Source organism: Pelmatolapia mariae, linkage group LG15 (genome assembly GCF_036321145.2).
Source record: "Pelmatolapia mariae isolate MD_Pm_ZW linkage group LG15, Pm_UMD_F_2, whole genome shotgun sequence".
Classification (NCBI taxonomy): Eukaryota; Metazoa; Chordata; class Actinopteri; order Cichliformes; family Cichlidae; genus Pelmatolapia; species Pelmatolapia mariae.
In genome coordinates, this window is record NC_086240.1 from 13,288,019 (window position 1) to 13,302,263 (window position 14,245).

At 43.2% G+C, this 14,245-nt stretch overlaps 1 protein-coding gene across 4 annotated transcripts in view; it reads right to left on the reverse strand.

The window, feature by feature from the left end:
• The window catches only part of stxbp5a (syntaxin binding protein 5a (tomosyn)), a 100,251-nt gene extending 86,600 nt beyond the window's left edge, over positions 1-13,651 (reverse strand). For all 4 annotated transcript variants that reach the window (XM_063496489.1, XM_063496488.1, XM_063496487.1 and 1 more), the window contains exons 1-3: positions 13,358-13,651; positions 13,092-13,236; positions 10,822-10,919 (exon numbers count right to left, since the gene is read on the reverse strand). In XM_063496489.1, coding sequence (XP_063352559.1) covers positions 10,822-10,919; positions 13,092-13,229 — 236 coding nt within the window. In that variant the 5' untranslated portion in view covers positions 13,230-13,236; positions 13,358-13,651. The remainder of the gene's footprint in view (positions 1-10,821; positions 10,920-13,091; positions 13,237-13,357) is intronic.
• Positions 13,652-14,245: the final 594 nt, after the last annotated feature.

Genomic DNA, 14,245 nt, shown 5'->3' on the forward strand with positions numbered 1-14,245 from the left:
ACATACACCCACATCTCAGCGCATAAAAACGCAGTGACAGGCAATTCCTCAAGTTCTGGCGCCTTGGGAACCTTTCTGTCTTTCCTCCTTTGCACACTCGCAAAAGGTTCAAATCTGGTTTTAGCCCTCAGGTTTTGGCTGATTTGCAGCTTTACATGTTTTGTGTATTCATGCTTACAGAATCATCAGCTGGCCTCACATTATCTGCAAGCGCCCTTTTGATATCAGGATTTATTTTTAGTCAGTGACTCGAGCTGCCCGTTCTCTGAGGCAGCAAGGCAACCTCAAACCATAACATTCCCAACACCATGCTTTGCACTTAAAAACTGCCTTCAGCCCATGCCAAACATTTCTACTGTTTATGTCGCCAATTCTGTATCTATCTTTGACGTGTCACTCCAAAACACTTTATTCCAAAAGACCTGGTTAATCATTTTCATTGGCAAACTGTAGTTTTGTTCTTTCTGGACAACAAACACTCTTCTTGCCACGCTTCCCATTCAGATCAAATGTGTGATATTTTCTGATTTTTTTGGACAACAACAGTTGCAAGAGTTACTTTAAGATCCTCTGACTACATGTTGGGTTGTTTTAGACTTCTTTTAAATCAAGTGACGTGCTATTAGGATGAATTTGCTGGAACAGTCGGTCCTGGACACATCGGTAGTCATTTGAAATCTATACCACTTGTTTGAGTGATTTTCCTTACAGGGGAACGATTACTCTCAAGTCATTTGGAAACTTTTTCAAAAATCTTTTCCCTGGCTCACAGCCATCCAGAAGCCTTTTTGTCAGGGCCTTGGAGAGCTCTTGAGGACGTGAGGGTAAAAGAAAGCAAAGCAAACACCCTAGAAGGAAGAGGTTTAAACAAGACTGGGGCTACCTCCCACTCCTAATGGAGATTTTAATCCCTGATATCTAATCTGGAATTTGTGATTCTAATTTTATGATTTTGAAGAGGTGATAAATGTAGCTATATACTTACTTTTTTGTGCAAAAGAAAGTCACTACAAAATGTCATTATGTTTACTTTACCTGTAGGCTGTATTTTAAAGATCAATTTTTTTAAACGTGTGAAAAACACTGGTAATTTTCATGTAATTTAATTAGATTTACATAATAAAACATCATTAACTAACAATCTATCTGTTTCTGGAGCTTGGCATATTGGCCTTTTTACATTTTCCTTTTTAATTATGCTTAATTGGCCATAACTGTTGTGTTGGGGAAACAAAGCACATGTGGCGAACATTAACATGCGCGTCACCTCTCGCAAGATAAGCCCCTGGATGTCTGGGTAAAGCGATTGGAAGAGGAGAGTGTTCCAAAGCCAAATCATAAGGAAACATATGAAACATTAATGCGGAGGCAGCAGCGGCCCTTGAGACAGAGTGGAAGACTGCCTACAGTGGTTGAGCAGAAATAATTGGATGCAGAGAATAAGTATCAAAATCCGGAGCTTAGATAAAATAAAATACATTTTAAAAGCACAATGCATAACAGAAGAAAATGTAGAAAAGAGTGAGACAAATACTTCACAGTCATTTCAGAGTCGTGGCCCTACGGAGACCCGGAGGTCACGTCAAAGGCAGGGGGAAAAGCAAGATGACAAAATCTTTGTGCTTCACAGCGTTCTGTAAGCCAGTCCCCCTACAAGCACCACAGGGACTGTGCCAACCTGACAGCATAAGTTTGACTCACCCCCACCACAGTTCCACACATTAACAACAATGTCAAGCAAAACCACCGAGTCTCAACCGCTCACGTCATATTGAAACAAGCACCTGAACAAACACTCGGGTTTTTTTTGCTTATTTTTAGCTCATCAAATGAAGCGTTTTTATCCACTCGAGGAGAAGCCTTTAATTCAGTCCAGTCATTTTGACAGCAAAGCATGTGCGGGACAGTTATGCAGTTACGATTTCTTGCCCAAGCTGCTTCTTGCTTTGTGTTATCAGTTCTTTACCCTAGAGAGCAGGCCACAAAGCCATGCTCAGGACACATGTTCACCCTCCCAGACATGAGGATAAACATGTGTTTACAGACCAGAACAATCCCCTGGCACACACTGTGTGTACTGACGGTAATTGAAGGACATCACATTCTCATTCAACCTCAAAAATGCCTTTAAATTAATCCCATACTGCGTGTTCTCTGTTGACGTCATGTATGATTTGTTAGATGACAGTGATATTTCAGCGAGACGCCGGATTTCCAGCATGTATGATGAAGAGATATTTATATCCCTTGACAGGGGAGCGCTATCAGCACACGCCAAAACCTTCTCTTGGAAAGTTGCAAACAACAGCTTGTACTTAACCTACCAAATAATCGGCTATTTATAGGCAAAGGGCAATCTGGAGCTTTTTTTTAGCTTTGAAAGGAAAGAAACAAACGGTTTACATGATTTCTGAAGCACCAGCATTTAGTCCTCGGGGAGTCAACCAAAGTGCCACGATAATGAAAGCGACAGACTCACAAATAAAATCAATAGGAAGCATAGGGTTACCACAAGTATCATCACTTAATCGGAAGCCATTCACAATGACACCAAACAATCTATTAGAGTGTGCAGGGTATTTACTTTTAATGCTTGACTCTTGACGACAAGGGACCTGCTGTTGTACAGCAACCGGACAGTGGTCAAAGCTTTTGGTGGCAGGGATGCCGTTACATTAAGAGAAGAATATTGACCAGGACTTACACGAGTGCAAATCAATACAATAGGAACATGATCCTCACAAGTGGCCCAGCCAATGCTGAAAATGCAGCTGTGCGAAATAGATCCTGCCGTAAATCACAACATTCTGACAGAGCTGCGCGCTCTGACTGTCACTCACTCGCTAGGCCGAACAGCACAGCGGCGAGTATGTTATCAAGAGTACTGCGCGTGGCGTGGTTAAAATGGAGCTCACATCTCAGATCAAAGATTATCAGTATGTTACAAAATGGGTGATATTTTCACAGTTTTGGCCGCTGCTTTGGTTATAATAGAACTACACTCACTGAGAATATTGCTAAGACATGGGATGAAAGCAACAATGAAGTTAAATGAAGCGATAAATGAGCAGCAAATTGATTAGACAGCTAAAAAGGGAAAGCGTGAGGGCCCGAAATGCCTTTCTTAATATCTCACTGAACATGAAAACTGTGTAACTGTTGGTAAATACTCACATGCTTCCACGCCCTTAAAATTCCTACACACATCTCTAATTTATACAGAAACTCATATGGACTGGCACTTATATAGCTCTTTTCTACTCCAACAGTCCATCGACTGAGCACTCAAAGCACTTTTTAGGAAAACCCATATTCATCCGCTCATTCCTAGAGCACTATTCCTTTCTATGTCACGTACACATGATGGATATATCTGGAGCAATCTTGGGTTCAACATTTTGCCCAAGGATACTTCAACATGTGAACTGCAGCCCGGGATCAAACCATCAACTTTTCAATTGGTAGACGACCTACTCTACTTTCAGTGTTGTGTTGGATGGATGTTTACACCTTTCACATCAATTAGATGTCTGTGGAGGTTCTTGGTCATTCAGGTCATCGTAGTCTAAGGAGCTCGGAAAGTAAAGTGTATTTAAAATGCTTGAAGACGTTTCACCTCTCATTGAAGAAGCTTCTTCAGTTCTAGGGTCAAATGGTGGAGAGTCCCAGATTTAAGCCCTGTGGGAGAGACCAAACAGCCACTTCATAACCGCATGGCACAACATAGAAGAGCCACCTCCACGGGACAAGACTCGGCGGTCCATCTGCATCTAAAGGACAATGGTCACTCTTTCGAGGATGCCAATGTTCACATTTTGGACAGAGAAGACAGATGGTTTGAAAGAGGAGTAAAAGAAGCCATCTATGTCCACTGTGAAAGACCATCTTTGAACAGAGGCGGTGGTTTACGACACCAACTGTCTGCCATCTATAATCCAGTTTTGAGATCCCTTCCCAGACGCCTTAACGGCCACTCACATCCCGGGCCACTGACCTCAGGAAATCACATGATAGGGTGGGGCTAGGTTTAACAATGAGCTCAGCACAATCAGCCCAAAACCTCGGCTGATTGTGACCCACACCCGTTTTCACACCTTGGCTCGTGTGATTAGGTAGAGGATCATTAGGGTGTCCATTGTCCCTCTCGGTGCGGACACTCCCACAGGGCTTAAATCTGGGACTCTCCACCATTTGACCCTAGATCTGAAGAGGCTTCTCGGATGAGAGGTGAAACGTCTTTAAGCAACTTAAAGAAGTCCAGACGCTTTTCTTCCCAAGGTTCTTAGACAACATCAATTAGAGTTTTGCAGGCAGGATTAAAAATGTCAATCCAAACGTCCTACTGCGTTTGCTCCACTGTCCTGGAAAATGTTAGCTAACCTTATAACTAAGGTTCTTTCAGACTAACGTAGGAATTTGCTTAGTACCACTAAGATCACCTTAGTATGACTTTTTACCCATGTTAAAGTGGTCAGAGAGAAAATCAATCTTTTCATGGTTACTTACAGTTAATAATTACAGCTAACACAGACAGTGTAGCTTCACCTGTCCACAAGCAGTCAGAATAAAGCCGGTCAACATCCAGTACAATAGGTACACTCTCCCAGTGCGTGTGTTCAAATATAAACCTATTTATACTCCCCAGCCCACGTGACACTGCGTATTTACATTGAGGCACTCAAGCGTTGTCTCCCGTCTGTTGGGAATAATTAGTCCACAGGTTGGTGACCTCTCAGGCATTGCTACTCTGCATCAAACAGTCAGTACATGTGCATTACTTATAGCTTGGTTTCTTTTCATGCAGTCTACAGACAAAAGAATGAAAAAGTGCACATGCATTAACAACCAGCAGATGTAAAATGTGCCTTTGGTCAAAAGCTTCTAGACAACACTTATTAAGCAGTCCTTCAAGTTCCCACCTTAAATGTGATGAGTCATGGTAAGTAGGAAGGCCTGTGTGTCTGGATGAACTTTACTTTTCTTTTACATGTGCACTTTTCCATTAGTTAACTGGTCAAACGGTTTAAACCATCAAAGCCACATGCCTCCCTTTAATGCGCAGACATACACACACTCATCATCCCTGACAAGGCAGGAGTCAACAGAGCAGAGAGACAAGGAGCAAGAGGAGTAAGAGCTGGAGATAAATGTACACTAAATTATTGAGGAGAAGCAACATGGCAGCACAACTTTAATCACCCTAAACCCGGATCCCATTTGGTGCCTGTCAAGGCTAAAGGACTTAAGCAGAACACGCTGTCAGGATATTGGACAGGGGGAAGCAGCAAAAACACTGTTGCGGTACTGATGCAGCAAAATTTGTTTTCCATTTCTAAGAACCGATAGAACAGAGGACGCTGAGTGCTTTGGGAGGGCATGAAAGATTCAAACCTGGTACATAAGGGGTCTTTGATTAACAGCACTTCAATACAGCGCACAGCCACAAACACATGCCCTCTTTGTTCCGGTAATAGCGTAAAGTTGATGTGTACAGAACTGACATGAAAGCCACATCTTGGAAGTTCCCTTGTGACCTTACCACGGGCTAAACTTTCAAGACTTTTTTTTTTTTGGACTATATCACACGGTTATATCGGCAGTTTTAAGACTTAATTTCAACAGATTTTCTCTTCTTTCTCTCCCCCAGTCCTTGTTCTACTTGTGTGAAAAGTAAAATGAGGTCCACTGGGATGAGATACTAATCCCTCTTTATATTCTGTGATACCAAACCACTTTAACAATCCTTCATCCCCCATATGCTACTGCCAGCTCTCCAGCTAGCCACTGAGAAGGAAACAAACTATACATTTGTAAATTTTGTAGACCTTTCCACCAGAGCAGATTATATGAAATGTGAAGAAATACGTACACACATGTTTAAGTCACCAATATATAAAATATGCATTTCCCTTCTACACTCAGTTGCTTGCAATTAAGAACCTAAATCACACCACAAAAAACCAAAGAAAAGAAAGTTTTAACAAAACAGATAAAAGACCTAACAACTGAATAAATGGTCTTTGACCTGAAAACAAGCTTTAGCTTTCCCTCCATCTCTAAAGATAGTGCAGCTATGCAGAGAAAAGTAGCCAGAGGGTCACTGTAATTGTTTGTTAAAGTCGAACTGTACTATGAAAGCAATAATAATAATAACCCAGAACTTATATCACTGGAATCCTCCAACAGAGTCTCACATATATTGAAATACACGGAAATATTAATAACGTTTAATCGCGAGTTTAATCAAAATAAGAACTTCCCTCGCATACATACGATGAAGCACTGTAGAGATTGTGAGCTACAACTGAACACTTCCTTTGGTGCATATTATACCAATTAAATTCACGCTTGTATTGCTAAGTAAAAACAATCTGTGTCATTAAGATCACGTCTCAGCAAGATTTTCAAGTGACTGTGGGCAAACGTTGAAGGGTAGCACACTCACTCATTGAATCAGAATCTGCATGCGTGCATGCATGCACGCGCCGTTTCTGCATCCACCAGTGTCTGCTCGCATATATAAATGTTTGCCCTTTTGTGCACGTCACACATTATTTGAATCCGCATCCATTAACATCTGTACAACTCATCTATCATCGTGCGTGTGCATATGTGCAGAGGCACAACTGCATGTTACCTCAGCCACCTCCGGACAGTTATTCTGAAATAATAATTCTGGGGATGAGCGCAAGCGCTTCTGTGTGTGTGCCTGTGTGCCTCCATTTGGACGTGTGAGGCCTATGATGTCCTGCGTTTGTCGATGAGATAATCTGGCAGAGCATGGACTGACAATTTGATCTATTGATCTGCGTCTTGCTGGCTCACAGGGAGTCTCTGAGTTATAGCGCTGCCATTTCTCCTGGCCACCATTAGTAAAGAGCGATCTCTCTGGGGAGGTGATGCTGCCACAGTGTTAAACACATTTGCTGCAGACCACCCAGAAATTGAAATACATACAGATGACTCTGGCTCCAGTGTTATAACATTCCAAAACTGTCCATGTTTTCTGTCAGCCAGTCACAAAATCTACTATCAGCACTGGTCTGCACACTGTTAGGACACTCAGTTTCTATATAATGTTGCTTTAATGCGCAAAAACAATGTCTGATTAAAATCGTGTTCAGTATTACACGTTCTTGCTGACACAGCATAGAAAATATCTGACCAAAAATGAGCAAAAGATTTTCACAGTTGTTGACAGTTTGACACATTTTAGATTGTATTTGATTACTCCAATGTATTGAAGTTGGAGATCCTAAACTACAGGTAACTGATTCATATGTTGATGTCACTTGTCCCATACCTATCATATGCCTGCAATCTCATATATCGACTACGTCTCTCACCCCAACCGGTCGGAGCAGATGGCCCCGCCCCTCCCTGAGCCTGGTTCTGCCAGAGGTTTCTTCCTGTTAAAAGGGAGTTTTTCCTTCCCACTGTCGCCAAAGTGCTTGCTCATAGGGGGTCATATGATTGTTGTGTTTTTTCTCTGTATGTATTTTTGTAGGGTCTACATTACAATATAAAGCGCCTTGAGGCGACTGTTGTTGTGATTTGGCGCTATATAAATAAAATTGAATTGGAACTGAATTATTATGCAGGATATAGCACTTTTTAATGTAAAGACTTTAATGGGTTAAGCAGTGGTCTGCGTTTGAATCCGCTCCAAAGCCCTGCCCCTGGTCCTTCTCCCAGTTTTCCTGTCTACAATTGTTCTATTACAATAAAGGCTAACAGCTTCTAAGAGAAGTATAGCAGGTATTAACTGCATGCTTGGTTAGTGTCAGTTTTGTCTTTGGTATGCCAAAGTATCCTGATGATAGTGAACAAGTTACTGAAGCCCAAGTTGCTCCTGAGTGTGAATGTTATACGGAGAGCACTTAGACATATAAAAAAGTGCTTGTGTGAATGTGTGTGTGGATGGCTGAATGAGACATGCTGTATAAAGTGCTTTGAGTATTCAAGTAGAGCAGAAAAGCGCTATACAAGACTCGTATGATGGAGCTCGGCTGGCACATGCGGTTTGATTAAGGCAAAAACTAGCATTACTCTCAGTACTGAGACTACTATTATTTAACACAATCCTCTTTTTACTTTTACCCTTCAGGTTGATTCACAGCATCACATTAAAAAGAGGTGTGGAGGAAGAAGCAAGAGCATCATTGCAGAATGGTTTGAAGCTAAATGCTTGTTTTATCTTTTAATCTTTTCTTTTTTTTATGAATGCTGGAAGCCAAGATTGCAACAGTGTTTTTTGTTAGTCCGGTGAAAAGCTAATCTTCTCATCTTTTTGTCTTATGTTGACGGCCTTGTGGTTAACCTCCTGGTAAACACTAAAAGGGCCTCTGCAGTGTTCATTGAAAAATAGCGTCATCAGAAAGTATTTGGCCAAGAAATAGAGGGCATAGGAAACAAGAAAGCATTTTTTTTTGCTACTCCACCTTGATCAGAAACACTGTCTCATCACTAAAACCACTAAAAAAACTGCTTTATTAATTCAGCATTTTGCAATCCTGCTTATTTTTGAAAATACACAGCTAATCCAAAGGATAGCTAATGTGGGGTGACTGCTTGCACAGCAAATTCTGTTGTTTTTTAAAAAATGCTCATGACTTCTTTTTGCTGTTGAGATACTGTGCAGAAAACAATTGAGTGTGTGTCTCTGTGTGTGCACTTGGGCATATCTCTCTCACTGCATTACCACACACAGATCAATAAGGATTCTATTCTTGGCCATTAGATCTTGAAAAAAAGGGATAGCCTGCCTCTCTCACTCTTCCCTAGCTATTCCCCCTTTCTCTCTGCTCTTCCTGGTTTATTGGCCTGTTCTTTCCACGGGCTCACCAGCCAAGCTCTTTCTCTATTTCCCGTCTTTCCCTCCTCCAGATAACACCAAAGGGACATTGTCATCTTCCCAGGTGGACGCTGAAGCCAGAGGCAGAGTGAGTGGTGAGCAGCCAATACGAGGCAGTTTTGGGGGACCACAGAAATGATTGGCTTTATGTCTACAGGGATGAGACATATCCTCAGAGAACACAAACACCGACATGTATCGCACATGTGTACACATCAGTGCACGCCTCCTGTTTGTGCTGTAATTTTCAGTGCTTTGCCACGCTGCCAGGCTGAGGCCCTTGATCTGCCACTTCCTGTAATCCTTCATGGAAGAGGGGTGCAGCCAAATGTCCTGGCAGGCCAACCAGGCAAACAAACACACATATACACACACACACACAGACATCGATATCCATGAGAAGCCTCTCATGGCCCGCCAGGGCGTAGATGTGACCATGTGTATCAGCACAGGGAATCCCTGGATGCCTTTCCAAAACCTGCAACCAGCCAAAACTTCAACGAAATCACAACCTGCCACAAGACCCACATCCGGCAGCTCAGCACTGCACAATTTATGAAAGCTCGAACTACACCGCCTGCATCTGCGCCACAGTGGTGTCGCTGTCATCAGATAAAGAGACAGAGCTGACTAAACAGTAAAATAACAGGGGAGGAGAACCAACACCAAGGAGCAGATAGATGACTCCCAATTCACCTTCCACTGACTCTGATAAGACTCTATCTGATCCACATCACTCAAACACAAAAGAGATCCCTCTGTTCATTCAGTTTCAAAGTGACCAATTACAGCCAGCAGGAAACATCTGACAAGATCATTCAACCAAAGTAGCTATAGTCTGAGTATAGGCTGACTCGCTATAAACTTCTTGACTACAGTGGGGGGGTGGGGGGGTGGGGTGTCGGGGGGGTTGTTTTTCTGAGACTACCTACTTTGGAAGTAATGGGTAATGTACCAGAAAGCAAGACACAAACCCTATTGAGCTTATCCACCTTAACATAGTTCACCTACCAAAGCAGGAATTTCCACTTGTATCTACTAATACAAGTGATCGAATCTGCTCTAGTCCAGTTAAGGTTTATTTTGAATCTGTAAAGCTTTAGGAACATACAGTTATCGCTTTAAAATGTGGTGTGCCTACCATCTCACTCAGTTTGCCTTAAAACATGTAAAAGGTACACAGGCTGCCCATCTTTTTTAAAAAAAATCTGGCAAACACAGTTCAGTAGACTCTCATGCTCATCATCCTCCTCCCTTTTTTCCAGTGCAAGGTGAACGAGACTGAGTCACAACCATATCTGCCAGCAGGTGGGAAAGAGGGACAGCCAGGCAGACCGCTCTTCATCACACCGTAATGAGCTGGCAAAGGTTGTCGGACAGGCAGGAGAACACACGGAGGACCTGTAAAAGCGGCCTCACACAGGCAAGTTCGCGGGCGTTCTCTGAAGTTATATGACTCCCCGTGGTGCCATTTCATCGCAAGCTGTTGTCCCTGTTTGTGTTAACGTCCTCATATTGCAAGAAAGCCGATGCGAGCTAACACTTGTGCCGAACGGCAACACGTATTTCAATATGTGGGGTCTGTGCGGGTTTTGCTTTGATTTAGTATTCGGCACAAGGGTGCAAGAATGTGGCAAGGTCAAGGTCTAAAAAACAGCTAAACTGTGAAATTCAGTGAAGGTAAATGTGGTCTATATTTTATGCATTGTCTCGCGTTGGGATAAACTCTGGATGTTAGACTTTAAGTTGAAGAGAAATCAAACACTGAAGCTCGCAAACCCAAGAAACCCACCTTTCCAAAATCCCTCTAAGATACTGAAAACCAGCCAACATACAGGAGCGTCTGACAAAAGCAGCTGAGGGGACTGTTCACTTACCTGCTGCTGCCTCACAGGGATGCACCTACCCAAAGGAGCTGCCACGGGCCACAGCAGCTCATAGAGGCTCAGCGGCAAGTAAAAGGATACAATCTGAGAGCTCCACTCTGGGTGCCAACGGCCAATATCTTCTGCACAGGGTCAAAAGCCATGGACGACGGCTGATAGGGGAAGCCATGACGGACAGTCTGGTGCGATATGTAGAAAAATGAAGAAGAAGAAAGAAGGGGAAAAAAAGCAAATGTGTTAGAGAATATCAATTTGCATTTCACAGCAGGGGTGTTGTTTTGTCAGTGGATGCCACACACCTGACTTTGATAAACAAATGGCCCAGATGGATGTGAAGAGTGTTATGACAGAAATATAAAAACTGAAATTGTGCAGACAAGGGAAAATTAAAAAAAGAAAAAGAAAAAAAAAGATGGAACAAATGCTCTTTCTGTGCACGGATATCCTTTTCTTAATGATAGGTATGATATTTGGACTCGCTTTTTTGGTTCCTTTTATAATCACTGGCCTAATTTGAGATTTCATCTCTCTCTCATTTCCCTCTTTTTATGTTGTTTTCCTTCTCTCGCTGCCTCCCACGTGAAGTCGTGATAACACTTAAAGTCTGGAAATAAAATACATGGAGAAAAAAAAACATGGATAAGGATGAATCAGGTTATGATTAGCTTTTGTCTCTTCTTTACGGTATGCAACGCATTATAAGGTGTTCCTGGTTCACTCTGTGCATTTCTGTGACGGTAGTTTTATGGCATCAGTCAGCCGGCGGTGGGCTGTTGGATTTGTTTGCTTAGTGACAGAAGGCTAAAGTACATTACATAAGAAGCACTCGGTGCAGCAGAGACACCTGCCTTCCTTGTAGAGAGACATTACAGAGAGTTCCTGTCCAGACAGACAGCAAAGGTGCAAGAGTGAGCCTGAAGTCTTGTTCAAAGGCACTTCAATCAGATGTCTTGCTGTTGACAGACATATTTAGGCTGCCGTGGCTATAAAACCTGCAGTCTTTGAGTTGGTCGGTCTAGTCACCAAACCCCATCGTCCCCAAAGCCCTCAGGTGTGTTGACATGATTCTAGATTATTTTCCCGTGTTTACTTCACGCGCTCTCAACGTAACACTTCTTACTGATGTTAATCTTCCTGGATTTGCACCTCTGTTATGTGACTACTAAAATACACGAGGACAACAAGTCTTTTAACACACAAAAAAAAGACTTCATCGTGCAAATATGCTAAAGCAAATCAATGGCAGTGTAATTTTTTTCCAGCAACCAGACATAATGAAGGATATCACACATAGATGATTTCAAATATATAAAAAACGTTAGGTGGAATAAGCAAAAAAGCTTCACAAGCACACAATTTAAATATGTTGGGAAATCAATGAGAAGCACATAGTGGGGTCTATTAAAAGGGCAATTAGAAAAGCTGCTGAGGAAACTCTGAATTTACTTAACAGTAGCATGCATGTCATGTAAACTGGACGGGTATTATCCCAATTATCCCAGCTACTACTGTGGTCAATACAGACAGAGGAGGGCGAGCCTTTTTTAATCTCCCAAGCAGGCCTGCACTCACTTCAGGCGCCATCAGTCCCCAATGATCTGGGGATAAAGTGGTCTGTGTTTAGGTGTGGATGAGGGAGACCGAACGGAGGGGGGTGCAGGGATGTGTGAAAGAGAAAAGAGGAGGGAGAAGAAGGGAATGGAGAGACACTGCGTGGAAAAGACAACACGCACACTGCCACACGCTCGCTTACACACGCACATCAATCACAAACCAGTGTTTTACTAATCCAAACCAACAGATTATGCAAGAGGGGATCAGTTCAGCCCAACCCCTCGATATGACAGTTCATGCCATGCGCACATGCAGAAAACTCCGGGATTTTCACAGAGTACACTGGCGCAACCCTAACCCTAACATACCCCGTGTTGCTCGATGATTTTAAAAAAGCTCCAAGTAAATTACTTAACAAAAACATAAACAATCGAATAGAAACTTGCAGCTGGTCGGTGCAGCGCACTCGCCAAACAGCATGCGCATCGTAGCTGCCTATGTTGCACTGTTTATGCGCATAGGATGTGATCTTTCTGAAATGGACAGGCTGCTCGCCAAATGTTCATTAAATCTTTAATGAGCACGTGCTTGTTGTAGTTTAGAAGAAGACTGCAGTGTAAAACGCTTTGCGGCTAATAAATAATTCCGTGGAGCTCCACTTGCACCATCCGTGTTCTGAGATGGGATAAGTGCAAAACACTGCCTGCAATAAATATCATTAGCGCTAAAAGCCAATACGCAAACAGCTGTATGATTGAAAAAAAAAGAAAGAAAGAAAAATCTCCAGTCTCGCCCACCTTGCAGAGCTGGAAATGCTCGGACTGGAGAGTCTCCTGGATGAGATGGTTCTCTTGTGGCCCCACTTGGACAGACGGCGTGGAGGAGGACACCTCTTTTAAACCGTCCAGCACCTTCCTGATGTTGAACTTCTTCATTTTCAGACTGCAGAACACAGAATTGAAATCACCCGCAATAATAATGATTAAAAAAAAAGATAAAGGGAATGGCCACTTTATTTCTCTCACACACACGCGTGCGCTCTGTTCCCCACTGTGGCTCTCACATTTTAGTGCTTATTATTTATCGCAGTCTCCATGCTGGAAAGCTCAACGCGCGCACCGCACAGGTCAGGTCGCCGCTTGAGGTACTTCTGGAGAGGGGGCGGTGGGGGTGTTGGTGCGTCGGTGTAATTTGCTCCTTGGAGTCCGTGCTGTGCCCCACTGCGTCTCCGTTCTTCCTCTCGGCGTCCCTCCCCTCCCCTCGCGACTGTGTGCGCCGCTCAGCCAAGGCGGAAACGCAGCGCAGCGGCGGCGGCGGTGGTGATGGTGGTGATGCTGCTGCTGCTGCTGACGCTCTTGCGCATGTCTGACAGAACAGGCTTCAACACAAATCCCGCCACCTTGCCAACCCCCTCTCTCTCTCTCTCTCTCTCGCTCTTGTTTCATCGGCCCCAGCGACAACGCCCCCTCCCTCCCCTCCCTGTCACGCACGTATAGTAGGTTTTGCTCCACTGCACCTGGTGATGCTGGTGAGCCTGGGATGCAGCAGCGTTGAGAGTCTGTGTGGAGACAGACGAGCAAACAAACCGGGGCTCAGTGCCATTATTTCCAATACACCCTTGCCTTAACCTCTCCGCCTCTTTTTTTATGTGCTTGAGTGGAAGATTCGCCATATTAAGGGTCACGCACAACAGATGATGGATGTGGAAATCAGTTGGGTTTTTTTAAACGAAAGAAATGTTTGTGCCAGGCTCAGCAATAAAAGACAGTCACAACAATAATAGAGCTGCATTTTGAACAGTTTTTGGGGGGCTTGGAGAAAAATGATAACATGAAGGACAAAATCATCCACTTTCAATCTATATTTAATTTTTTAGGATTTCTTTTTCCTTCTTTTTAAAGACGTTATTGCGTTCCCTCTGCTGTTTGATTTCATTATTTATTTATTTTTG